Source organism: Neovison vison, chromosome 5 (genome assembly GCF_020171115.1).
Source record: "Neovison vison isolate M4711 chromosome 5, ASM_NN_V1, whole genome shotgun sequence".
In the NCBI taxonomy this organism is placed as follows: Eukaryota; Metazoa; Chordata; class Mammalia; order Carnivora; family Mustelidae; genus Neogale; species Neogale vison.
Window position 1 is genome coordinate 114125960 of NC_058095.1, and position 14223 is coordinate 114140182.

At 43.0% G+C, this 14223-nt stretch overlaps 1 protein-coding gene across 2 annotated transcripts in view; it reads left to right on the forward strand.

The window, feature by feature from the left end:
- VWA8 (von Willebrand factor A domain containing 8) overlaps positions 1–14223 on the forward strand; it is a 330223-nt gene that overhangs the window by 280556 nt on the left and 35444 nt on the right. For both annotated transcript variants that reach the window (XM_044249814.1, XM_044249815.1), the window contains 2 exons: positions 4417–4525; positions 8097–8253. In XM_044249814.1, coding sequence (XP_044105749.1) covers positions 4417–4525; positions 8097–8253 — 266 coding nt within the window. The remainder of the gene's footprint in view (positions 1–4416; positions 4526–8096; positions 8254–14223) is intronic.

The window sequence follows — 14223 nt, forward strand, 5'->3', positions numbered from 1 at the left end:
TATGAGAAACACATCAAGGTCTCAGCACATACATCAATTTGCACCAAAAGTTGTAAGGATCTGAGGTGCCTGGATGGTTCATTCGGTTATGTGTCCAGCTCCTGGTTTTGGCCTAGGTGGTGATTTCAGGGTCCTGATCTCAGGGTTGTGGGATTGAGCCCCTTGTCAGGCATCACACAGCCTAGAGTCTGCTTAAGATTCTTCCTCTACTCCTGCCTCCCAAAATAAATTTAAAAATCTTTAAAGAAATTTTGTAAGGGGGGGGCATCTGGGTGGCTCAAGGGGTTAAGCTTCTGCCTTCAGCTCAGGTCTTGATCCCAGGCTCTCTGCTCAGCAGGGAGCCTGCCTCCCCCCTCTCTCTGCCTACTTGTGATCTCTCTCTCTCTCTCTCTCTGTCAAATAAGTAGATAAAATCTTTAAAAAAAAATTTTTTTGTAAGGGTTCATGATAGTTGTGGCATGGGGAAAATTTTGATCTGTTTAAATGAATATAGTAGTGTCGATTTCAATAATTGGAATGATTCACTTAAATTCTTTTTAGGTGAAACCAACCCTCAAAGGAAATGCATTCCAAATCCTCAACACATACTTCAAAGTATTCAGCAGTTTATCAACTTTCAGAATGACCAGTGGCTCATGTCTGTCTGTCCCCAGGAAACAAGCTTCCTGGAATGATAGGCCTTCCCTAATATCTGTTTCAGTTTCTCTCCTGGTTTGGACTGTCTTAGACTTCCTGAATTGGACCTTTTATGAACTGTTATTAGTTCATGTAGGAGATTCCCCAAAATGCCTTTGAAAACCCTTTGGCAGATGCGCTAGAAAAAATATATTCCTGTGAGTATAATGGCATTCATAAAATGACACAAAATTAGATAAACCTCCAAAATGCCTTTTTTTTTTTTTTTTTTTTAAGTAAGAGTCCTGGGATTTTGTGGTATATATTTCTCTGGAATAAATCAGGTTTGAGCTGATGATTGTTTTTGTCAAGAATTTGTCAATTTTGAAACACCTCTAGATTCCCACTTGGGATTAGTCCATGGCTGCCTTGTTGTTGGCAATGTAACCAACGCCCTTTCCCAGCAGATGGCCTGTGAAGACACAGGCGGCAAAGAACATTCCAATTCCTTTCTGCCCAGAGGTTTCATAGCCAATTTTCTGCCTCCCTGTTAGCCCATTATAGCTGTCTTCGTAGCTCCAAGAGCACGATTTCAGAAGTCACTGAAAGCGGCAATTTGAGAGGCTTTTTCTTTTGTCTTATGCCATCATTTTTAGTATTTGTTCGTGTTTGTTTGTTTGTTTGTTTGTTTAATTTGATAGATAGAGACACAGCAAGAGAGGGAATACAAGCAGGGGGAGTGGGAGAGGGAGAAGCAGGCTTCCCGCCAAGCAGGGAGCCCGATGTGGGGCTCGATCCCAGGACCCTGGGATCATGACCTGAGCCGAAGGCGGACGCTTATCGACTGAGCAACCCAGGCGCCCCTTAGTATTTGTTCTTAAAAGGCTCTTTGCTTACACCAGAATATCTGGATTGTAGGAAATGTCTAAAGAAGATAACTCATTTTCGATTAAAATAAAGTGACTAGACACATAGAATTTACTTTCTGTTTTTCTTCTGAAGTTCTTTTATTTATTTTTGAGCAATGTACCTGAATATACACACACATGCACACACACATACACACGCACATGCACGTGCGCACACACACACACTCGCACCCCAAGGTGAGGAATGATGCTTAGAACGGTTATTGAAATAATGCTGTCATTGCTCAGACCATTTTTGGAACTTCATCTTTTAGAACTGGCCTAAAGAAGAGTCACAGCTCTTATAAGTAAACTAGTCTCATTATTATATAAGCATACCTGGTTTTGACTAAAACGGTAGCTTGATCATGGTATACAGCAGATTTGGAATCAGGGCATCCTAACACTAGGTGGGATGGCAGAAATCATTTAGTCCAGCTCCCTTAGTTCCTGATGAGAAAGTTGAGGGCTAGAAAAGTTAATTAACTTGCTAAAGAGTACATAACAAGTTAGCAGATATTTTACACCAGACATCAACCCTATCCTCTGGCTGTTTATTAAAAATCAAATTTAGTTTTAATATATAGTTGCCCACCATTAAAGATATTAAAGAATCTTTCACTGTCTACAGGACTCTGTAGATCCTTCCAGAAGCAGTCTAGAAGTGTTTTGAGCAGTGATGATATTGTTGTAATAAATGCTTCTTTTAAAAAGCTTATATTCTTATTATAGTAAATATATCTCTATATGTAACTTCCACTATATTTGTTTTTAAAAAACGGTTGGACTGACTAAACTTTTATATAAATTTCTTAAATTAGCAACAGAATAAAAGCCTACCCCAGTTCTTAAATGTTCCTTGTTTTTGTCATTTCTCATGGAGAACATCTGTAAGATGATACAGAGAGCTCCAAACAGTATCTACTGGGCTGAAACAAGCTTGTCCTTGTGCTGGGCTGTCCAGTGAAATAACCACTACCCACATGTGGTTATTTAAATTTTAAATTTAAATTTATATATAAAATTTAATTTTAATTAAAATTTAAAATTCAGATCCTCAAGTACTCAGTAGCCACATTGGACTAATAGCGCCATATTAGACACTGCAGATGTAAACATTTCCATCAACACAGAGAGTTTTATCGGTTAGTGCTGGTCTAGAATTCTTACAGCCAATATACGTATTTTAATTTACTGCTTATCTGTTATATTACCTCTGGACAAGTTAGAAAGTGAGGACAAGTTCTGGGAAAGTTTTTTTAAAATATTTATTTCTTCTCTAGATGTTTCTAGCTATTCTGAATAGTTTAATTTTAAAAAGGAGAAAATACTTATTTTGACCCATTTTTAGCCATGATTATGTGTGTGGAATTCATATCAGTTGTGATATGATAGCTAACTTTTCTTGAAGTATGCTAAAATTGTGGCCAAAACTCTTGTTAGTGTTGCCAAAGCTATTGGCAGAGATCTCTTTAGGATGTTGTAACTTTTGAAATTAACTAGTCTGGACAGAGACAAAGGAAGTTATGTTGAATTCATTCTTAATAACCATTTATTTGCAAAGACTCCAAATTACTTGCCTACCTTCATTAATCCAACACCTAGAATGAAAGTCCAGGCACGAACAAGGAGTGGGTCAGCTCTAAGAGCGATCTGGCATCAGGCTTTGGGTCCATTTGCAAGCCTCCGGCTATGCCCTTCACAGTTAGAGAACAGTGACCAATCAATCCCCAGTGGCTTTTGTAGGCCTCGTGGTACTTCGCATGATGTCCTGTCAGTGCGTCTTCTCTAAGTGTTATTGGACAAATAAAGGAATATTTGATCTGGTCTGCCCTGAAAATCATTACAGTTGGCAGCCGGCTCTTAGGATTCATGAAGTGGGATTGCTTTGAGTTCTTTTTATTGTCAAATGACATCTACTGGAGTCACTTAGTTGGGTTAGAATTCTTGGGTGATTACCAGTCCTTTTGGTGAGTCTCTGCCGAATGCAATTAATGACCAGTGAGCCAGAGGAGGACTAAAATGCAGTTTATTCTGTTTGCCATTACAGAACAGTAAATCCAGTTCTAAAGTAAAGCTGAATTAGAAAAGCTACAAAATACCATAATAAAATTACAGAGGGTCTGGAAAATAAATAAGCAATCTTTCGTGTCTCTATGTATAGCTATGTCACTGAAGCATACATAGATACATTTTCTATTTTTCTTTTCCATATATTTTATACAAAGTATTTCTCAGAAGAGTGGGATTTCTTCAAAAATTAAATAGGTAAACATATATCCTCTTACTTGTCTGGAACAGCTGGGCAGTGATCCTTTTAAACCATCTGGAGGGTGTCGGTCTCTGGTGAGATCCACTGTCCCTGCTTCTGGTAGGTATTGTTCCTTGTATAGATCCTGGAGGCATGTTCTGCACCAGGAAAATTCTGAAACTGTAACTCAGTCCAGTTTCTTCTCTTTTTAAGGAATTTTTTAAAAAATTAAATGTCTTCTTCCCAACTAAATGGATGTTAAACCTGATAAAAGTCTTTGGCCAGGGGCGCCTGGGTGGCTCAGAGGGTTAAGTCTCTGCCTTCAGCTCAGGTCATGGCCTCAGGGTCCTGGGATGGAGGCCCGCCTCAGGCTCTCTGCTCAGCAGGGAGCTTGCTTCCTCCTCTCTCTCTGCCTGCCTCTCTGCCTACTTGTGATCTCTGTCTGTCAAATAAATAAATAAAATCTTTAAAAAAAAAAAAAAAAGAAGTCTTTGGCCAGACACCAAAAGCATCTGCTGTGTTCTGTGGCCTGAAGTTAGAAGATACCTTAAGGGTTTAGGAGAAAAGAAATCTTCTTTCTATCCTTGCAGTTTCTGGTGTTGGACATGAGAGAGTAATAATGTCTCAATCCTTCATTTGTAGATAACAATCAACAGAGACAGCGGTGAAGATGTGAGCTCCCCCAAACACGGGAAGGAGGACCCAGACAACATGCCCCACGTGGGCGGCAATACGTGGGCTGGAGGAACAGGTTGGTAGCATGGGCATCCTTGGGGTCGAGTGTCCTGAGACTTCCCAGGCCCAAGGACACTGCACATCACCTCTGAGAAGGCTCAAGGACCACTTGCCTTCCCTGCCTCCCCGCTTAGTCAGCTGGACTGTGCCTTTGCCCTGCATCCGGGCATGATATCAAGGCATGGAAAAACTCTGGCCTTTGGAGTCCTATAGACTCTGCCACGCTGTACCCAAGACTGTTCTGATCCTCCCATCATTGCCACATCAGGAAAAGGGGAAAATGATAGCTGCCTGACAAGGTTGTAGTGAGGATTACACAAAATTATGATCATAAAGTGCTGAGCATGGGACCTGGTCTGGAGAATGTGTTCGTTAAAAATGTTAAGCCCTTCTTTTAAATTCCATGCCCTTGGGATCACGCCAGCAGTCTATAGTAAATTCTTTCTTGAGCAGCTGACTTGGAAAAGAAATGGGCCTTGCCTTCCACATCTCAGAAGTGAGTATGTTGAGGATGCAGGGTTTTGAGATAAGAGAGTGGGCTGCAGTTTGAGCCAACGGCTGTGGCCCATTCCTTCCTCTTGGCTGCCTGGCGGGAGCATTGTTCCATGCCTGCTGTCTTCCTCTTTCCTCTGCGGCAGCTGGGACAGACAGACACATCTGCTGGGCTGCAGGAATAGGGCCAGACTGTGTGTGCACTGTCTGATCTTATCTCGGCTGGGAGCCGTGTTGGCCTGAGCTCCTGAGTTCACCTTCCCTGAGGATGCTGTGTGCCTCTTGGCCTTGACAGCCTTGGGAGGAAATGGGTCTCTGTGCTGAGACAATGCGCTATCAAAAAGGCCTGGAGACTTCTTGCCTATTCTGTTTATTCATCAAGCATCAGCTTTAAAGAAAGCATATTTTTAGAAATGTCCTTTGATCTTGAAATTAGTGTCAAGCCGGCAGGACTTAATCCATATGGAATGCATTGTGGAACGAGTTGGCCAGATGTAGGTTTTTTCCCAGTGGTAGACTACTCTGGAGCGGAGGTTCTCGCTTTTTATTCCATTTGAATCTATTAACTCACCTCGGTCCAGATTGAAGATCCTGCATTTGTTTCCCTCGGCCTTTATTTTTCTATCGAATCTTTTTTGCTTCAAATTCTTTTTCGGTCTGCCATTCCCTCTCAGAATTTTCTATGTGGAGCTTAGCTCTGACCCAAGTCACCTGATCCCTCTTTCATCATCAGAGCACCTCCCTTGCTTATATTCTCCCATATCTTTGGAGCTGATTTAGGGTGTTCAAGATTAGCTTCAAGACTATGCCTTGAAGTCTAGAACCCCTGACCAGCATTTTCATTTAAGTAGTACAAATTAAAGGCTCTGAGAAGCAGAGGTCATGAAGAGCTCCCCACTCATGCCCTCTCTGCCCACTGGTAGGAGGGACCGTCTGAAGGTTCCCATGACTCATGCTGAATATCACTCATACCAGACTCTGAACAGTTGTGGGTACTTTCCTCTTCACCAAAACTGATGTCATCTCAGCACCCAGGAAATGTTAAGTGCTAATCTGTGACCCACCCATGCCTAAGAGGAACTTCCTATAGGAAGGGAACCAAGTCACAGAAACAGCTTTTCTATCTCTGGAGCTCATTGTCATTGTCCAGTTTCTGGTCCCCTCTGCCTCCAGGCTGTCAATGAGTGAGAGCCAGGAATCACAGACACCTAAGAAGGAATTTTCCACCCCTAATTTCTAAAGAAGAATGAAATCAGATGTGCTCAAATCGAAGGGTAAACATATGATCATTAATGGGCTGTTCTCGTGGTATTTCCCAGAAGGAAGTGACCTGCCTGACCCTGGTAAGGGACCAGTGCTTACTGAGTTTTACTTTTAATTTATCACACCGATGAAGGCTCCAAGAGAGAAAAGATAAATGTAACATCATTTAACCAAAAGCCTAAAAGCTTTCAAAATTTCCACTTTATGCAACTCAGAAATGACCTCATTCTCTGTGACCAGAAGTTGTCTAAATAATAATAGTAAGAGCAACCACTTGCATAGTTCTCATTTTGCTCCAGATACTGTTCTAAGCATCGTAGCCCCATGGCAATGCCAAGACGTAAATCATGTTAGTATCTCCATTTTACAGCTGAGGAGACTGAGACACAAAAAAGTTAAGGAACTAACTTCAAGGGCAGACAACTAATGGATGGGAACAGGATTCAAATTCAGGCAGTCCAGTTTAACTGTACAATGTTCTGCCATGTAACAGTAGTATACAATGATATGCTATGATACACTACTGTCCCTCCAACGTTGAGTTCTCCTCTCAGTGCCCACGTTGTGTGTGAATAAACAAAAGAAACTGACTGCTAGTATTTTAATCATTATAAAGCAGAGATAATAAACTGGTATCCCAGAGGCCAAATCTAGCCAATATTTGTATTTTGGGGGTCAGCACAGTACTTTAAAATAAGTTGAATTTGAAAATATTGAGACAAGGCAAGCTTTGTCTAGCCAGCCAGAGTCCTCCCCACTTCTTAGAGTATTGCCTACCTGGTCTTCCAGGCATTTAACTTATATTTACAATGTAAACAGTTTATACAATGTTATACAATATACACTTACCAGCATGTAGACTTGAGTTTATATTGGAAAATCTGTTCTGAAACTGACAGTACGGAAAGCTAACTATATCCTCTATCTGAGCGTCTATCTCTTATTTTAGGGAAAAGTAAGGTAATATGTGAGGGATGTGGAGTTTTGCTCACTAAATTAACAAATGCATCACATGAATGGATAAGGAAGATGTGGTCCATATACACTATGGAGTATTATGCCTCCATCAGAAAGGATGAATACCCAACTTTTGTAGCAACATGGACGGGACTGGAAGAGATTATGCTGAGTGAAATAAGTCAAGCAGAGAGAGTCAATTATCATATGGTTTCACTTATTTGTGGAGCATAACAAATAGCATGGAGGACAAGGGGCGTTAGAGAGGAGTAGGGAATTTGGGTAAATTGGAAGGGGAGGTGAACCATGAGAGACTATGGACTCTGAAAAACAGTCTGAGGGGTTTGAAGTGGCGGGGGGGGGTGGAAGGTTGGGGTACCAGGTGGTGGGTATTATAGAGGGCACGGCTTGCATGGAGCACTGGGTGTGGTGAAAAAATAATGAATACTGTTTTTCTGAAAATAAATAAATTGGAAAAAAAAAATGCATCACAAGTTGTCTGTGGTGTTCAAGCTGCTCTTATAGGAATAGATAAGATATAATCCCACCCACATAGGGTTAGTGAGAAAAGAATAAAATAAATATTAAAGGTAATAAATAGTGGCCAGCAATAATCACTGTGATGTGAAGTCATCCGGTGAGGTGTCCTGGAATGTGAACTGACCCTTGAAATATGGATAAACTTTGGCTGGATGGAGAAGAGAAAAGGCACCTGAACAGGGGTGTACCCTTTGTTTCCAGAAGAAGGTCATTTGAATAATTACTCACTAGGTATAGTTAACATGCTTCATGAAACTGCTTTCAAACCACGATCTGACTTTTGTCTTGTGCCGTGGATGAGACTTACCACCTGGATTTTCCTGGTTTCCTTCCAGGGGGAAGAGACACCGCAGGTCTGGGTGGCAAAGGAGGTCCATACCGGCTGGACGCAGGCCATACTGTGTACCAGGTGTCAGAGGCTGAGAAGGACGCGGTTCCCGAGGAGGTGAAGAGAGCCGCCAGAGAGATGGGCCAGAAAGCCTTTCAGCAGCGGTGAGTGGCTGCCGCCGCTCAGGCAAAGTGGTCCTGGTGGTGCTGAGAGGCAGCCGACCCCGAGCAGCCCCGAGCCCTCGGGTTCTTTACCTTGCACAGCACGAACTGAGACCCATAGAGCCCACCTCCCCAGCAGAGACAGTGAACATAATGCCTCGTTCTCTTTGTTTGACGTAATCAGTTCAGTTCATTGATCACGCATCACTGAGTGGGAAAAGGAGCGGAGCCCACGAGAAAGGAAACCCAAAGAGACCGCTCTTCAGAGAAATTAAAGTTCAGATCCCTCCATCCACATCCATTCCTAAGCCCCAAAGGGAATTTAGAAAACTCTAGGCACAGTTCCCTTACTGCCCTCAGAAATCCTGTAGATGTGTGTAGGGAGCAGGACTCAAAAACATGCACACTCTTTAAGGGCCACAGTCACGTGGTAGGGAGGCCGCGCCCCCTGCCGGTGTAGACAGGGTTAAGTCCGTGAGCTGAGGCCTAAGCTCAGCCAGGCTTTGGATCTTCCAGGAAGGGAATCCTAAATGAGCAGGATAATAAGCACAGGGTCTGTGGCGGAGAGAGCCAGCTTGCCTATCCAAGAGAAAGGGTTCCAGCTGGGGGGTGGGGAGCGAGGTTGAACGTGGAGTCCCTGTCGATGGGTGGAGGCCTTGAAATGCAGAACCATGAGCCTGTGGCTTTTAGATGATCCAGAACCCATCTGGGCCACTTGGATTGGAACCATCTAAAAAATAAGAATCCACATGGTGCTTTCACTAGACATTCACATGTGTTCTTTAGCTAAAAGCCAAAAATACCGAAGGCCCAACAATACCTCCTGCAGGGGTGAGGGAATTGGTAGTGGTTTGGGAGGCAGCTTTAAATTGTGCTCAATGGAAGGGGCTGGGTGCCCTTAGGAAAAAAGCATGCTTGCGTGTGTGGTGTGTGTGTGTGTGTGTGTGTGTGTTATGAAGTTCCTCCCACGTACAACATCTGGTATTACATTACACACTGTGCTTACACATCCTGCAAGTAAACAACATAGAACAATAGGGACAAGAATGCAGGCCCCTCCTGCCACACCCTCAGGAAAGCCAGGGAGCAGTGGGAACCTCATGTCTCCAGCAGGTAAATAAGGCAAAAGGGTCCCTCCCAGCCATTCTGCTGGCTTCCCAGGAGCCCTGAAACAATGTATTTACCCTCAGTGTGCCTGAGTTGGCTCTCGCGGAGATGGGTGACTTTCCTCTCTCCTCCTCCCAAAGAAGTTAGGGCGCAAATACCTATGTTAGAAATGAAAGCAGTTTAAAATTCTCAAAAAAAAGTACGAGGTATACGAAAGATCTTGTTAGAGTTCAGAGACTGCTCAACATTCCTTATAAGCAGTGATACATCCGTTTAGGGAAAGAAGTAAAACATGAGCTATGCCTCATTCTCCCATCCCCGACTGAGTTCCTAGGGTTGCCAGGCTCAGAGTGGTTTCAGTTTTTGCACAAGTGGACAGATACAGTGCTTTGACACACATAGTTCACAGGGAGACAGAAAGACCTTTCAGTAGTGCTTAGGCACGAGCGTACAACCCCTCCTCTGATTTCCACAGTAGGGATAAGGGACCTGGTTCTATGCACCACCGCCCTGCAGTGGGGAAGAAGTCAAGGAGCATTTCTGATAATAAGGCGACTAAATTTAGTGGCTGTGGGAGAGGAAAGGGGAGAAATGGGGAGGGGAGTAAGAAAACCAAACACGTCTTCTAATTACTGCAGAGAAGAATCTAGTCCAAGTAAAAGAGAAGACCATAAGGTGGTTGAAAGACAGGAGATAAGCAGGAGTATGAAAAAGGGGGGAAGAAATAAAAACACATGGAAATCCTGAGAAGCTCAGGGCATAGCAAAACACAGAGAGCAAAGAGGGTGCTTTCTACTTTCATGGAATAAATACTCCTGTGTGATAAGTATCCAGTTTAGTACTGCTGAAGAATCTCTTTAGCTTTTTATTATGAAACTTTTTATTTTATTTTATTTTATTTTATTTATAAAAGAGAGAGCAAGCAGGAGGAGCAGCAGTAGAAGGAGAGGGAGAAACAGGCTCCCTGCTGAGCAGGGAGCCCAATGCGGGACTCTATCCCAGGACTCTGGGATCATCAGCTGAGCTGAAGGAAACTTTTCAAACATAAATAAAAGGAAAGAGAAACATATGGAGAACCCTATGGACCTGTTCTTCTAGCTTCAAGAAGAAAAATCTGGCTCCACTCCCAGTCCCTACCCCTGGGTTGTTTTGAAGCTAATCCAAGATATCCTGTCTTTTCACTGTAAATATCTTAGAGTATATCTCTGAAAGATAAGAACTCTCTAAAAAAATAAAAACATACAATTCATCTATCATATCTTTAAAAAGTAAGAATTCTTCACTATCATCAAAGAGTCTGTATTAAAGCTCTTTTGCAACTCTCAGCATATGTAGAATGAGGTCAGGTCCCTCCTTTTGTGTCCTCTTTCTCCACGCTCCTTGTCACTGTTTCACACCATATTATTATTTGTATGAAGACTTGATTGCATCTCCACTGACTTTTAGTCCCTTGAGGGCAGGGGATTTTGTTCTCTGATACATCCCCAGCACCTATACCTTGAACCCAGTGCACGGCAAACACCCATGCACACATGTGGAATGAATAATGCACACCTGAATACCGATGCTTTGTTCAGAGCCTGGAGGATACTTAATTCAGAAACTGGCTAAAACCAGGCTGGGTGGGGGATGGCTGACATGAGTGATGGGGATGAAGGAGGGCTCTTGCTCTGATGAGCACCAGGTGATGTATGGAAGTGCTGAATCACTATGTATTGTACACCCGGAACCAATATAACTAACTGGAATTAAAATAAAACTTGAAGAAAAAAAAAAAAACTGGCTGAAACCAGAGTGACAGCCAGACCCATCCATCAGTCTCGAGGTCCCCCATATTGCCTTAAAGAGCTTAATACTACTGATAGGCTCTTGTCATCATCAGAATAGCCTCTAGTTAGCATTCGTTTGTGTCTGGATTCCAGTCCATACCACTTCCCATACATCAAGAATTGACTGAAACCACACACCCAAAACTAATATTGCACTATTAATTAACTGGAATTTAAATTAAAACTTTGGGAGGAAAAAAAAGGATTAATTCAGGAAGACCCACAGAGGTAGACATGCGTAAGACAGGCAGAAAGCAGGACAGAAACATTAAACCAACAAAACATGAAGGAAATTGATGGTGAGGTATTTTCCATGCCTCAAAGGGTGTTGGAGGTGGGCGCCAGCTCATGGAAGGTGTACCTATTACCATTTGTGAAACGAATCAGTCCTACCCATTAGGTCTCAGCTTAGGTTTGTTTTCCTCATAACTGATCCAAAATTATAGTATTTAAGTCTGACCTATAAGAAAAGTAAAATGAGAACGAAAATTCCCAGACTCTTACGTAACAATAAATATACCCTTTAAAAATATACTGTGCCAACAAAATGCAGTTAGTCCACATAGATTACTGGGATGTGAAGCAGCTGTGCCCTGTAGTTTTGATCGAGGTTAAGGCAGCAGAAAGACATATTTCCAGCTAGTCTTGTGGGCTTTGCGAGTATTAGCACCAGGAAGCTTATCTGATCCAGGGGCTAAAATTTCCTATTTTCTTTCCCCGTTCCCCACGTCAGTCTTCATCTCTCAGAATTTATCAGCTTCAAACACCTTGTAGGTGATCTTTCTGAAAGCTGACACAACCTGGAATATGATTTCCAGATTTCTTCATAATTAAAACAGCATGTGGTGTGTTTTGGGGTGCAACATGATCGCGCCAGAAGTCACCTTATAAATGGGGCTGATTCTGATCTCACTACAAAGGCCGGTCTGCCCAAGGTGACCTACCAGTGACCTGACTCCTTTCCTGATGCACGCATGTGTGTGTGTATTTCCCCCACCCCTGCTAAGGACAAGCTATATCCACATTTTTTTTCTAACCTCCCTTTGGAAAAGTACTAATCTTCCTTCTTTGGGAAAGAGCATATTAGCTTCCTGTGTTTGACGGGGTGGGGAAGTAGCATATCCTGCAATGTTCATGGTGCCCAGCTTCTGTCAGCCTTGATACTTAAGACATAACTTAATCTAATGAAAATTTATAGAGAGGTTTAGGAGATTGCCTAAGCCAAACATAAGAGGTATTTTTAGGAGGTCAAGTCCTGTGCACGTATTCCTAGCTGTTCTTCAGAACAGAGAGTAAATTAGATTTAGAAGGGCCCCTTGGCGGGTCACCTTGGGAAACACCATTCAGCTATTATTTACCTTTTGATAGTCAGAGTTTTCAAAGTGCTATCTAACAGCATTTAGGCATTGTGCTAGGAACTGGAGATTCAAAGAAAAAGTGAGACTATTTCTTCTCCCAGAGGGATAGAAGAGAAAATATCCATGTAGTGAATCATATGTAGTAAACGTATTTTTCGTTAAATTTTTTGTTTAGTTCTACACACACGCACATGCGTATGTGTAGATCCGGATCTTAATATAAAACATACAACCCTCTGTGGAAAATAAAGTTTGAAAAACACTGTGATAGAGGGAAATAGACATATCTAGCGAAAGCTGTCATGTGTGGAGGTTTCGCACTGGGTATCTACGGAAGAGTCATAAATGGAAATGGTCAGTTTTACTGGAGGGGTCGAGCAGGACTTCAGGTGGAATTGTGCAAGCTGAGTTGGTATTAGCCGACCCCTCCAGGTGGTAGGGCAGGAATTGCAGATCTGCCCATGGCGGTGTGGATCTAACATCATGCGATGCTAACAAGCGGCTAGCCCCCTGCCCTGTATTGGCTGGATTCTTCCCGGCGCCTGGCCTGACACAGAGGAGTAGAGACCATTCGCTGCCATTCAGCATTTGGGGTTTCTGTACCAGCCCAAGAAGATAGATCTGCATTTGAGATAAGAGTTTCGGGTATGGACCTGGGATTCATACCTTCCAACACGGCATGCACGCATACACACACAGCAGTTTAGAAGACTGTGCTTCTGTCGATGTACGTTCATTAGTGCCTATCTGAGGATCAGCACCTTTACATGTATGGAAACTGACAGAAACACGTGATCGAATTAGTGTATTATGGCTACGACCCTGTAAAACCCAAGAGAGCCTCACTCGGTGAAAGAACCTTCTTTTTATGATTGGTTTAAGATGCTGCATTTTAAATATTCCTGAGTCTTATTTTTATTTCAGTCATTCATTTAATTCCATTTTGATCACCTGTTAAGTGCTAGGTACCGTGCTGGGTGCTATACGCTAACAATAAGACTCAGTCCTTCTCATAAAGGAGCCTTACTGGGAAGACAGGCAGCCGATGGGTATAGCAGGGGGAGGAAATGCTCTGATAGCGAGAAGCATAAAGGGCTGTTAGACCTCAGAAGACAGACCTGGGATCAGTGCAGGCTTCCTCGAGGTGGTCCTCATTGATCTGACTCTCGAAGAGAAAGTGGGAGTTACAGGCAAAGAGGCAGAGAAAGGAAGTACCCAGTGGGGGAGCAGCCCAGGCAGGAGCCAGGAGGTGAGTGTGCCACGTTCAGGGGTCTCTAAGTGCACTGGCAGGGGCTGCAGTGGAAGCTAATGAGGAAGAGTGAAGAGAAGGAGCACTGCGCTAGCAGGATAGGACTTCAGAGCCACAGTCACATGAAAACACAATTATCCTGTTAAAAGCACACAGCAACTTCAGAAGACTCTTGTATTCTCCATAGCAACACATTAAATTACATTCTCTGGACCTGAACTGTTATCTTGGTCAACCAAATATCTGCCCTTGGTCTCTAAAGGCAACCCACGGAGCTCTTCTAGGAACCTGCCACATGAACTGACCAGCTGCCAGCACCATGACACGTCTTTGGGATCCGGCAGTGGTTTGCTCTAGAGCTGACTCACTGGTTCATGAGAGCCAATTGTGTGCCTTTCTTTCCAAGTCAGTGCTTAGCGATCTTACTATT